Source organism: Tribolium madens, unplaced genomic scaffold (genome assembly GCF_015345945.1).
Source record: "Tribolium madens isolate multiple individuals breed KSU strain unplaced genomic scaffold, Tmad_KSU_1.1 Scaffold_20;HRSCAF=117;Tcas5.2_LG4, whole genome shotgun sequence".
In the NCBI taxonomy this organism is placed as follows: domain Eukaryota; kingdom Metazoa; phylum Arthropoda; class Insecta; order Coleoptera; family Tenebrionidae; genus Tribolium; species Tribolium madens.
Window position 1 is genome coordinate 12204996 of NW_025400985.1, and position 12758 is coordinate 12217753.

Below are 12758 nucleotides of genomic sequence, written 5' to 3' on the forward strand. Positions count from 1 at the left end.
CTAGAACGTTGTTTTACTAAGAAAATAATGAAATCCAAAATATTTTGCCAACATAAAGCAAAACTGCGGAAATAGAAATAAAGACGCATTTTTTTGACATACATATTTAGTTTTTTTAAGAAGAAATGTACAAAATTTGATAGATTTTGTAAAAATAAAGCTGAAGAGACGACCAGATTAAAATTTCTTATTTCGAAAGATTTTAGGAAATTTTTCACACAAAAACTTACTACAGGTAAAAAATTTGTCTTTTTATTTCGCGAATTGTTGATTTATTACTAAGTAAATTAATAAATAAACGCCCTGCAAACTGTGATAATTTGTTCACAAATATTTGCAGATGTTTAGGATGATTTTGCTTCTGATAATTTTGCAGAATTGTGAAAGTAACGCTGCGTGGGCTAGCCACGTAAAGTTAGAAAATACAGTTAGTGGTAAATAAAAACAAAATTTTAACTATTACGTAAGAAAAGTACTACATTTTGGACTAAATCCGTTAATTTATTTAAGTCTTAACGTGAAATACATTGAATAAAAGTCAAAAATAATCTTTCACTTTTACAAAATGTTAAGTTTTATATAGGCAACAATATTTCTCAGACGTATCATGGGTTGCCTACTTTGCACCAAAATTTTTTACAACATTAAATTTTTAATAATAAATTAAAGTGTTTGACAAGTTGCACTCATTAAAACAAACAATTGGTAATAAAATTTGTCATTGCAGTTACATGACCAAAAAATTCCATTAGCATATTTTAAAATTATTGTAATTTTAACGAAAAAATTTATTGGTATATTTAATTCTTTTTTTTTATTAAATACATGATGCGTTTCTTGCGTTTTATTTAATTTCCTAAAAAGTAGTACACTTAAATAGATTATAATCATCATAAACCTTCTGGAATATTTTATCAAAGTTAAAACACAACGTCATTACACACAGCATCACTGCTGTCTATAAAAAACCGCTACGATGATTTTCAGTCAGTTTCAGTGAAGAAATTTAGAAAAACATCAAGTATGAGCGCTACTGAAGACCTAATTGCTGCAGGTATGTCCCCAAAATCAAATATACACTATTTCTTATTAAAATAATTGTGGTAGAAGCTGGAAAAATGTCTCTCGATGAGAWGAAATTAAGCATTTCTAGTTCCTCCTCCTCTGGGACTTCGCACTGTCCTTGCTCTCACATGAAACCCCAAATGTTCGGTTGTTACCCCCCACCGCCGTTCATGTTCCCTCAATGGGGCGCATTTTACTGCCCTCCACCCCCTTGTTACTTCAACATGCCCCCAAAATGTTGCCAGCATCTTCCCTGTTGTGCTAAGAGCAAAAAAGCTGAAGAATCCAAAGAATGCGAGTGTTGCAAGGAAGGAAAGTGCGAATGTTGCAAAAGCGGCAAAGAATGTGGGGCGAAGGATCGGAAGGAGAGCACCAAGAGTGACAAAAGCGAAAAAGAGGATGAAGAAGGCGACGAAGAAGAAGAAGGAGGAGAAGAAGAAGAGGAAGATGAGTAGTTTTGAATGTCATTTGTAGTTGCATATTGTTCAAATAAATAAAAGTCAGTTTGTAAAAAACATATATTCAGATCAATGACTAACAAATTTCCAACGTTATGACGATAAAACTATTAGGTACGAAATATTTGGTATTAAATTAATTAGTGATTAAAGGGCTAAACTAAGGTATCTAACAATTCTTTGGTATGCGAGTAATAGGGACTACAACTGTCTTGGTTGTGCCTCTGCCTCCTGGTGCTGAACATCAGCGCTTGCAACATCTCGTGCTCCTGCTCTTCATTAGCTAAATCTCTGTGGAGATTCTCCAAATAATGCCTCCTATTGAGCAACATCTCCGTCGTTTCCTCCAAAACCACCTCATTATGTTGCATTTCGCAAGCACTTTTCGTCATTTCCGTCCTCAAATTAGTGAGAGCTTTCGTCAAGTCTTCCGTGCTGGTTTTGTGCTTGTCATACTTCCTTAGATTCGCATCTAGTCTCACTAAACACTCTTCTTCCTTGAGAAGACGTTTGTTTAATTTCGCTATTGACTCGAAAAGTTCAACTTGTTCCCTAATTGTCGCTTCGCTGACTGTTGAACTCGTCTCGTCGTCTTTGATGTCTTTGCTGAAGTCTTCCGATGAGGGGGAAAAACGCTCGAGCTRAAAGAACTTAATGTTAGGAGAGAGAAAAAGTGGAATGAGGGAATAACTCACTTCCGGAGGTCGTGTCTTGGTGTTGGACTGCTCACTGTCGCCTTCAGTCATGACCCCACTGTCGCTGTTCTTGTCAGTGCATAAATTGGGCTCATTTTCRGGGTCTACAGCCTCGGATAAGCCCTTTAGGTACGTTTCAAGGAGGTAGTTGCTGCCGTGTTTGCGCACTCGGGCTTTGTGCGTYTTGTCTTCTAAATAGCCGATTTGGTGTTCACTGTGTCTGCAACAACTCGTTAGACTCATCATAATTATACAGGATGTCTATTGTGACAATTATTTTTTGACATTTAACATTTTCAACTGACTTCTTGTGGGACTTGCTACAAAAAAATTATTACCAACAGGGCAAAAATTTCGTTAAAATATGTCTATTTAATGATACTGATAATTTTATTTATGTTTTTTTTACAATTATTTAGTAAAGATACAAAAATTTTGTCAATAAAAGCCACAAAAAACATTAAACAAAATTACAATTTAGGAGACAGCTTTCTTGTTTCCTTTTCTATTAGCCTGTACCAAAAAAACTAGGAAAGTTATTTTTCCAACAGAAATAAATAGAGCTAAAGTGCAAAATTTAATTTATAGATAAAAAAAAATAACATTTTGTTTTCATGTTCCTTGTATTTTTATCTGGGGCGCGAGGTCTAGCGCACCCTGTATCTCATACAGGCTGTCCCAGTGAGTTGAAAAAGTCCATTAGTCACCATTAAATGGTACAATATAAAAAAATTTACATAGGACATTGATAGATACGAGTACTAATCTAGTCTATCGCCTAAAGTTATTTTCAACTATACAGCGTGTCTCAAAAATAAATTACAATACAAACTTGTGTTTTTTTAAATGAAACACCATATGTTTCTTAGCGTTTTTGGATGTAGATTTTTATGACAATGTTTTTAACATTTTCGATTTTGCTTAGTTTTAAAAATAAGACGGATATTTTGACAAAAACATGCACTTTTTAAAAAAAATTTACACAAAAACTAAGACATCTACCGCGAAGAAGAAGGTACAAGTTATAAGGTTGTAACATTTTTTTAGTGTGTTTGCAAAAATAAAAAAATTAAGGCATTTCTTAAAAGTTTAATAACTNGTTTGCAAAAATAAAAAATGAAGGCGTTTCTTAAAAGTTTAATAACTTAAAAAATTTAAATAGAACACCATATTTATTGTTTTTGCCTTTAAAAGATTATTATTTTAGGTGTTTATAATCAATAACTAAAAAGATATTTAACGTTAAACATTAAAAAAAATAATTATCGTACTATTGTTTCAGTAGCCAAAAAGTGCACAATTGCACAAAATATGGAAGAAATATCACTTAATAATCACATTTGTGTTAAACTGGATATATTATTCTTTATTTTTACAATAAAATAATTCGAATTTCAGTGTTTATAACGACTTTTACAATCTCTGAATAAATCAACGGATAAGTGATCCGAGGTGGAATTATTATGTTTGTCATAGAATCAACAATGCTCAGACTCAGATATTGATAGGCCTTGTTGCTACAATTAATATTTAATGTTAAATATCTTTTCATTTATCAATTCTAGACATCAAAGTATTTTTTTTAGATAGACAATTTATCAATTTATTAGATACAAAAATAAAAAATTGGGTGTTCCATTAATTTTTTTAAGTTATTTAATTTTTAACAAACTTCTTAATTTATTATCTTTACAAATGCAAAACACTAAARAAATTGCCACAGCTTTAAATTTTGTACTTTCTTTTTGGCAAAAGTAAGAAAAAATTTGTTCTAGCTTCTTAGTTTTTGTGTAATAAATTTTTAAAAAGTGTAWGTTGTTGTCAAAAAAACGTCTTATTTCTAAAACTAAGCGAAATCGACTAATAAAAGTTTAGCGTAAAAACATTGTTTTAAAAGACTACATCCAAAAATTCCAAGAAACATAATAATAAAATAAAAATAAATAATTTTTTGGTGATGCACTAGATTAGTATCTATCAAAGTCCTATACATTTTTTTTTAAATTTTACCACCTAAAGGCCACTAATGGACTTTTTTCATACGCTGGGACACCCTGTATAACATTAAAAAAATATCAATAATTATCGATAGGTGATTATTTATCTCATATAACATTAAAATAATATCGATAATTATCGATAATTAATTATTTACTTCCTTAAAATAGTAATTACGTCAAGAGAAATAAATGACACTGAAGTCCCATAATAATATATCCTGGAATTGCAACACGAGTAAAAAATTAAATACTTTCTTTTTTTTTTATTTCTCGGAAATTTATCAATGACATCTGTCCATGGGAAAATTTTGTTCATGTTATCATCTGTTTTTGAACTACTTATAGAACTTGAAGTAAAAATTAATTTTCTCAAAAAAATTTTTGTGCAAGATTTCACTTTTTTTGTAATAATTATTATGTATTGAATATAGAGAATTGAAAATAAAAAAAAGACAAAAACACGTGTTTTCATATAACTTTTTAAATATTTAACGGTATTAACCATTTATTACTATTATTATTATTAATTATTATTTATTGTTATTATTATTTTTATTAAAACTTCATTATTCTGATCCAGTGAAAAGAAAAGTTAATTTTTTTTTTGATTTTGGACAAAATACCGCCAATGTGATGGAATTTAAAAAGCAGAGTCCAAATCAAGAAAAAAAAGTACTTTTCTTGCTCGTTTTATGTGAAGCAAAAAATGTTTTTCCTTTACAAAATCAAAGATAAAATTTTTTTTTCCTCTTTTAAACTCAATCCGGGGACATACTATATATCGATGTTTATCGATAATTTTATTGATTATGAAATTCTCACCTCAACTTCTTTAATTGTCGTCTGATGACTTCTCCTTGAGCTAGAACTAGTTTGAGTAATTCCTCCGTGCTTGATGGTTGTTTTTCGTTCTGTAAAGCGTGTAGCCTCTTCGGATGTATAGTTTTCCAGGCGCTGCGATCCGACCACGTGCTTGAGTCCGACCGACAGCGGGTTCTCCGACTTGGGGGCCTGTCGTGTTTGATTCTTCTCAGTGAGATTTTCACTTCGGGCTGTGCTGTCCCCCACGCATTCCAAATGTCTAAAATGACAGACTGGCGCTCTAGAGGTTGCTCCACACCTCTCCACCGTTCTGTTATGTGGTACTGTTCGGGGAGTCCCATGTGGCGGCCCTGAAAMTGCRTTTTAGGAAACGTTGGTACTAAATTGGGAYCCTACTCTGCATTCCTCGTCCTGGAGCAGGACCTGGATGACCTCCTGGCACGTGGTCTCGCCGGTGATCCCGGAGACCCAGCGCTGCTCCCCGCGCACCCATATGGGCACCTCCTCGCCGCTGCTCACACTGTCGTCGTCCGAATCGCCCAAAACGTGTCTTTTACCGTCATCCAACCACATCATGGTATCTGAAATAAAGTCATTGCTTAAAATGGGCTAATGAAGCGTGGAGGAATTTTTTTTCTATTAAACGGTGGGAACTTGAGCTGACTACTGAGCACGTAACGTCTCGCCGGAAACACGTATTTAGACACACTTGCTGGTAAAGCACCGTCTTTAAATTTCAGACACGGAGTGGAAAAAATTCCAACATTTTTCACTTATTTCGACAATTACAGTGGGCGGGTTTGAGAGGCTGGGACGGCTTTTTAGCGATTTCAACGCTCGATCGGGAAATTGGAAACAATTTTGGCGAGTAAGGCGTGACAGGGCCGAAATCAACTAATTGGGCCCCTCCTTGAGAAACTACAGTGCGATCAAAAAGTCTTTCTATCAAGTAGGCGTACTAGTTGAGGACGTATGTCGCTTGGAAGTTTGTACAGTGAGATCAAAAAGTCTGTCTATCAAGCAAGCGTAGAAATTTAAAACGTGTCTGTGGAAGATAAAATGTCACAATGACAAACGAGAAATGTCAAAATAATTTTTATGTAAATTATGACAGGAAACCGTGGTGAACGATTTTTATGAATAAACACCAACAAAATCTTATTTTAGTTTGTTTTGAGACGTTTCCTAGAATAATTCAATTTAATTAGCTCAATGTTTTAATTTTTATAAAATAATTTTTTGACATCTAGATAACATACAAATTGCCATGCAACATACGTCCTCAACTAGGACGCCTACTTGATGGAAAGACTTTTTGATCGCACTGTATGTCAGCTAGATATCAAAAAATTATTTTATAAAAATTAAAATATTATTGATCTAAACAAATTGAATTACTGTATGAAACGTCTTAAAACACCCTAAAATGAGATGTATTTGGAGTTTATTCATAAAAATCGTTCATCACGATTTGTTGTTACAGTTTACAAAAAAAATATTTTGACATTTCTTATTTACCATTGTAACATTTTATCTTCCGCAGACACACGTTTTAAATTTCTAGGCTTGCTTGATAGATAAACTTTTTGATCGCACTGTATAAATCACTCTTTGAATCTTAGTTCAATTAGAACAACTGTTTATTAAGAAAATGTAATTGAAATCATGGGCGCCCACAGGGGGTGAGGCAGTGGGAGCCGTTGCCCCACCTGGGACAATGGTGGTTGCTATTTTATATAAAAAAAGATTTTTTTGATTTTTCACAAACTCGTTCTAATTTAATTTTTTTTCTGCGGGCGCCCATGATTGAAATAATTCAATAGTTCATCAATAATTTTTTTGAAATACCTAATAATTTTAAGATCAATATTCTGATTTCATTTTTTAAAAAAGTAGTCATATCAAAGTGTAGAAATTTTAATTAGACAAACAAGTTACCTTGCGTTAAAAGAACTGTTTCCTTTTATGGATTCTAAAAAACATTCAAAAATCCTAATATACTCTGGAAAACGCAAAAACAAACTCTTTATAATTTTTTAAATTATGTTTAAAAAGTTTACAATGTTTTATTAATAAGTAGATATATTCAGGTGTTAATTGTAACATTGGGTTGTCAAATCATTTTTTAAACTATAATACAGAAAAACAGTCAAATTTAAAATTTACGAAAAATCCGACAAAAATTGTATTAAATCTTAAAACTGCAAAAAGCATGCAAAAATCCCCCTTTATACAAGTTCATAAATCGTCGTTTTTGGCAAAATTAATTAATTTCACAAATTTTCAACCAATTTGTCTTGGTTTTAAGACAGAAATCTTTATAAATCGACGTAATTTAACGAAAAAAAGTGCTGAAATCGTCGTTTTTGGTGAAAATAAAGCGATTTGAGCTATCTCCAAACTCCTTATTCGAGGAGGTTCACAACCCGAGGAAATTATAATTTTAAATAAAACTCGGGGAGATCCTAAAAATGTTATTAAAATATCTAGTATATTTAAAGCGCTTTGAATTAATTTAGAACAATGTGGCTGAGTTTTAACCCAGAAATTGTTGTAAATCAAAGTATTGCAACGAAAACAGTTTTTGGCAAATTTAAGGCAATTTGGGCAATTTTCAAACAATTTGTTTTGGTTTTAAGACAGAAATCCTTGTAAATAAACGTATTTCAACAAAAAAAGTGCTCAAATCAATATTTTTGGCGAAAATGGAGCGATTTGGGCTATTTCTAAACTTCTCATACGAGGAGGCTCAAAATCCAAAAAAATAAAAAAAAACTTAAATAAAAATCGAAAAGAAATCCTAAAAATTTTATAAAAATATCTACAAAATCCTAGACCCTAAAAGACGCTGATTTTTGCGAATTTCTTTTGAAAGTCAATTTCAAACTATACTCTTTTTCATATTAATATGTATCAAGTGGGTTGTAGAAGTCTAAATTTAAAGTCTGATTCACACATAGTCTCACTAATGTCATTCAGAACAAATTTAATTACATCAATAATAACAAAATCTTTATGCTTGTTACCCTGTGTTAATTACCTTGTTAATTTTAATTATCTTTTGCTACCTGGGGTACACATTTATTAAAAAAATATATTTTTAGGGAAGGTTGAGGTTAGGATTGTTTGAATTTTTGCATGGTTGCAACCTTAAAATGATCCCTTTCAACGACTACTTCGATGCACATTAATATGAAAACGAGTATAGTAAACAAAATATTCTGAGATCTATTCCGGCGATTTTGATWAAATTTTCACCACATATTATTTATAATATTGTCTTGAAAGTAACATAAGATTTTAGCAATTAAAAAAAAATACTACCAGTAGAAAAAAAGAAAAGAAAGAAGAAACATGAAAATAGAGAAAAGAAAGAAACTCGATGCGAGTCATCCAATTAGAATAAGCGCAAAAATCATTTATGAGACTTCCTTATTTAATAGATGGAGGCTGAGAACTTGTTAAACATCAGCTTATAGATACTGCCAATTGCAGAAATTTTTTGTTGCCCAGTATAGGTGTACTAGTCTCGAATCTGCCCACTGTTGTCAAGCCCCGTTTCATTTTATAATTTACATCTCGTCCGTAATAATAAAAAAGCAAAAGAAACGAAATGATAGTTAACAGACATTTGTCGGTTTTAGTAGCAAGTTGACAGGCTTTCGTTGCACTATAGGAAGTGAGATAAGTTCGATAATGTTGTTTATTATGCGCGACGAACTATGAAATGCTTTTACAACAGTCYGTTGACATTTTTCACGAACATTGAAAGGCTTTAACCGCGATTTTTCCATTAGTTTCCCGGTGATTGAGGAAATAATTGCGACGACTCCGATACAAGATATTATACAGGCGGCCTTTTTAAAATGCACATTATAAATCAAGAAGAGCACGAAATTAAAAAGAGGCATAGAAGCACGTCCGATATTACTGTAAAAGCTACTTCACATGTAGCAGCTAATAATATTAAATTAAAATCGCATTTACACAGTCTACGCCCATCGGGATTACCAAAAAAATCAAAGCGAATTTACGCACTAACCTAATAATCATCTTCGAGTCAGTGTTCCCAAAGTGGAGATCCAAGCTTAGCTTCTAAATTACTGGTTTCGCTTTATTTGTTTTGATTTTTTTCAAGTGATTACAGACCACTACCGTTCAACTACTTTATTCTTCTTGAAACGTCTAGGGACCACCTGRGCTCGTTTAAACGCCTCGAAATAGGAGAAATTCACGCAATCGGCCGTTCACGTTTCACGTCAAAACGATTAATTATTTATAGCAGAAAAGACGCTCCAGACTAGACACTAATTAAGAGCAATTTAACAAACCGAAGAGTTCCATTTTGCACGATTGCCACTCATTGTGCAAGCAGTGACCCCGATACATTATTCTCTTTCGACACGTAAAACTAATCGCTAAATACTAGAATATTTATGTTTTTCCGTGTTAATTATTACTAATCTGTCCATTTTAATTATAACGGAATGTGTCATTTTACTATAAATTAATTTATCAAGGTATGTCACTGCTAATTAAACTTAGATTGTCTGAAATTGAAGTGAAAAATTGAAAATTATGACAATTACTTGAATTTACATTGGTATTTTGCATGTTTGTTTAATTTAATTTATTAATGGGCGATGGCGCAATTGTTTGATTAATTACTTAATCCGCTAAGCAAGGAAAACCTCCTCGACGTTAGCATAAATCCCACGAGTGTGTTGACAGGTCTTGAGACAAAAATTACCGCTAGTTAATATTTCGGGCTGATGCGGAAGAACCTAGTCACTGATATTAACAATCACCGACGCCGTGACTTGCAAAGTATCTTTATTGTAGTAAAAGTGGCAGGCCATAGTAAGTTTTTGTCGATGAAAGAAAGTATATTAATATAATGGCCAGATTGAGTGATACGGCTCGTTTGACATAACTGTCTTACACTCATTATTTAATAAAAAACTTGTCGTTTGTTTGCACTGACTAATTAATTTTGTAATTAATATGGAACAATGTCCAATTAACAATTTTCGCGATTACGGCTCTGGAAAACAAAGGCGCCAAGCTACGGATTATCATTGCAGACATGTCCCGAGTCCCGGTCTCTACCTGAAATGGAATATTTTATGTTTTTGAATTGGAAATTGAGGAACTCTTGACGCAATTCAGGAATTGACAATGCTTAAAAAAGATTCTGCGACTCAATTTCTAAATTGAATGTGTAAACAAATATACAAATTATATACAGGCTGTTCCGGTTAAATCCCACATTAAAAGTATTGGGAGTTTTAACAGTACGTAATATTTATCTAAAATTTTTATTACAGCCATAATTGTTTAAATTCTACTTAATGAAAATATGTTCAAGATGGCAGCACTTTCAGTTACACCGGAAATGAGTAGCAACTTCGTTATTTTAAATAGAAAGTTATGTTTTTTTATTTTGTACTCAATGTTAAAGAGTGCTTTTATTAACTAATTTCAGTAGATAAAATAGTCTTTTATCGTCTAGTGAAATAAACTAATTTTTATCTACTGTTTATATTCAAGAAATTCTGGTAGGTGAGTACAAAATAAAACGAAATATTATACACGACGATAGAAATTATTTTTCTACACGTGAAAGAAGTCCCCTCGTGACTACGTCACTAGTAAACTTAACCTTTTCACTCGTAGATAAACAATTTCTTTATCGTCTTGTATAATAAATAACTATTATTGCGTTTTTGGATTACTCAAGTGATTTTAAGTTTAAGTTTAGACTTACTGTTTTTTTTTAATTTGCATCTTTCTCTCCAAAAATCGATAACTTTACCATTTTTAATTATTTTGAAATCGTATTTGGGCATATGAAAAAGAAAGGTTAGATCTTTTCTTTCGTGTATTTATAATTAGAAAAATAATTAACAAACCTACAAAATTTAAGGTTACATTTGGGAAACTTAACATAACTGAATTTTTTCAAATTGAAGACTCTAATTTTTTCTTCACTAAATGAAAGAGAATTTGATTTTGCATCGATCTGTATCAACATTGCCTATACCTAAGTTTAATTCCTAAGTTATTTTGACTTTTTTTACAATGGAAGAAATTCATTACTATCCATAGTTTGCCATGGAAATATTTCGCAAGTATATCGCCAAGTTATTTTTTCACAATTGTGTTATTYTTCAAATTAAATTTATTTAATCTAAATCTTGAATAACTTTGATATTCTATTTTTTTCTTATTTTTATGACAACCTATGCCAAAGTAGCTATGGCTAATGAATTTCTCACAATATCAAAAGGAGTTACTATAACTTGATAACTATCAAACATAGGTATAGGGAATGTTAATACAGATCGAAGTAGAACTAAATTCTCCTCCATTTAATGAAGAAAAAATTGGAGGAATTCATTTAGAAATATTTAGTTTATTTGAAGTTTCCTAAACGTAACCTTACACTTTGGCGGTTTGTTTATTTATTTTGCCAATTATGAATAAACCAAAAAAAAAAGATCTAACCTTTTTCTCTCGTATACCCAAATACGGTTTCAACATAATAAAAAATGGTAGAGTTATCGATTTTTGAATAGGAAGAATCAAAGCCAATTTTTTTTAAAAAGTCTGAACATTTCGAAAACGGTTAAACCTAGGTTTAGGAACGGCTAATGAAAACTCTCTGAAAAAACGGCAATAAAAAACATAGCTTTCCATTTAAAATAACGAAGTTGATATTCACTTCCGGTGCAACAGAAACTACCGCCATCTTGAAAATATTTTCATTGAGCAGAACCTAACCGATTATGGCTATAAATAAAATTTTAGATAAATATCATTGTTGAACTCACAATACTTCTAATGTGGGGTTTAGCCGGAACACCGTGTATGTACTTTAAACAAAAAAGTTTGACCTGTAGGATGACTAATGAATATTTTTTTGATATTATCAGGGTTTTGTTGATGTTTATAGAATTACTATGATCGTTCTGTTTTAGGTTCATTCAAATTTTTTTATATTTTTTTCAAGTTTCTAAGTATTTTTGGATGTTTTTTGGAAGCTTTAATTTTTTTATAATATGTTTTTAAATTAAAATTCATAAGCTTCAAATTTCAAACAATCAAACTTAACTTCATCTTTATCAAAATCTTTATTTAAAGGTAATTTAACAGCTTGTTAGCTTTATTAAATGACGAAGTTGAAATATGTACCCAATATTAAATATTCAAAAAAACTGCAAAAATTTGTTGTACAAAATATGTTTCGTTTTTATTGTTACAAATTAAAATAGATGAGAGAATCTTCAATTTTAAGACAAAAGTTTTGTACAAACATGTTTCGATAAATGCTATGTAAGGGAGCTACACTCCCTAAAAAATACCTTTTTCATGAAAAACTATGAAATTTAGAATTTTGTTGCTGAAAGTGGGAAGAAACTATACAGCCAAAATAGTTAGAGTATACATTTTACCCTAAACTCACCCAATTTAGGAAGCCTTTGATTAAAAATGTCAACATTTTCTCTTTGATCAATAGATGCACCTCTTTGAGGGGTGTAGCTTTCTTACTTTTGTCTTAAAACTGAATATTCCATCATGTATTTCTCCTATTTAAAGTAATTTGTAACAATAAAAACGAAACACCCTGTATATTTAAACAAATAAAAAGATATACCTAGAGTGACTCAAAACCAAAAAAAATTAATTTTTGAAAAAACAGGATTTTGTAGATATTT

The 12758-nt window shown here is 31.4% G+C and overlaps 2 protein-coding genes across 5 annotated transcripts in view; one reads left to right on the forward strand and one right to left on the reverse strand.

The window, feature by feature from the left end:
• The window catches only part of LOC123004959 (sperm mitochondrial-associated cysteine-rich protein-like), a 4711-nt gene extending 2477 nt beyond the window's left edge, over positions 1–2234 (forward strand). Inside the window, exons 2-3 of one of the 2 annotated variants that reach the window (XM_044398517.1) lie at positions 988–1054; positions 1111–2234. In XM_044398517.1, coding sequence (XP_044254452.1) covers positions 1024–1054; positions 1111–1520 — 441 coding nt within the window. In that variant the 5' untranslated portion in view covers positions 988–1023 and the 3' untranslated portion in view covers positions 1521–2234. Of the gene's footprint in view, positions 1–987; positions 1055–1107 lie in introns of both variants that reach the window. The other variant, XM_044398516.1, reaches the window with a different exon arrangement.
• Positions 1572–12758, reverse strand: part of LOC123004958 (ras association domain-containing protein 10-like) — a 34002-nt gene continuing 22815 nt past the window's right edge. For 2 of the 3 annotated variants that reach the window (XM_044398513.1, XM_044398514.1), the window contains 3 exons: positions 5437–5621; positions 5041–5390; positions 1572–2438 (listed from right to left, as the gene is read on the reverse strand). In XM_044398513.1, coding sequence (XP_044254448.1) covers positions 1679–2438; positions 5041–5390; positions 5437–5616 — 1290 coding nt within the window. In that variant the 5' untranslated portion in view covers positions 5617–5621 and the 3' untranslated portion in view covers positions 1572–1678. The remainder of the gene's footprint in view (positions 2439–5040; positions 5391–5436; positions 5622–12758) is intronic. The other variant, XM_044398515.1, reaches the window with a different exon arrangement.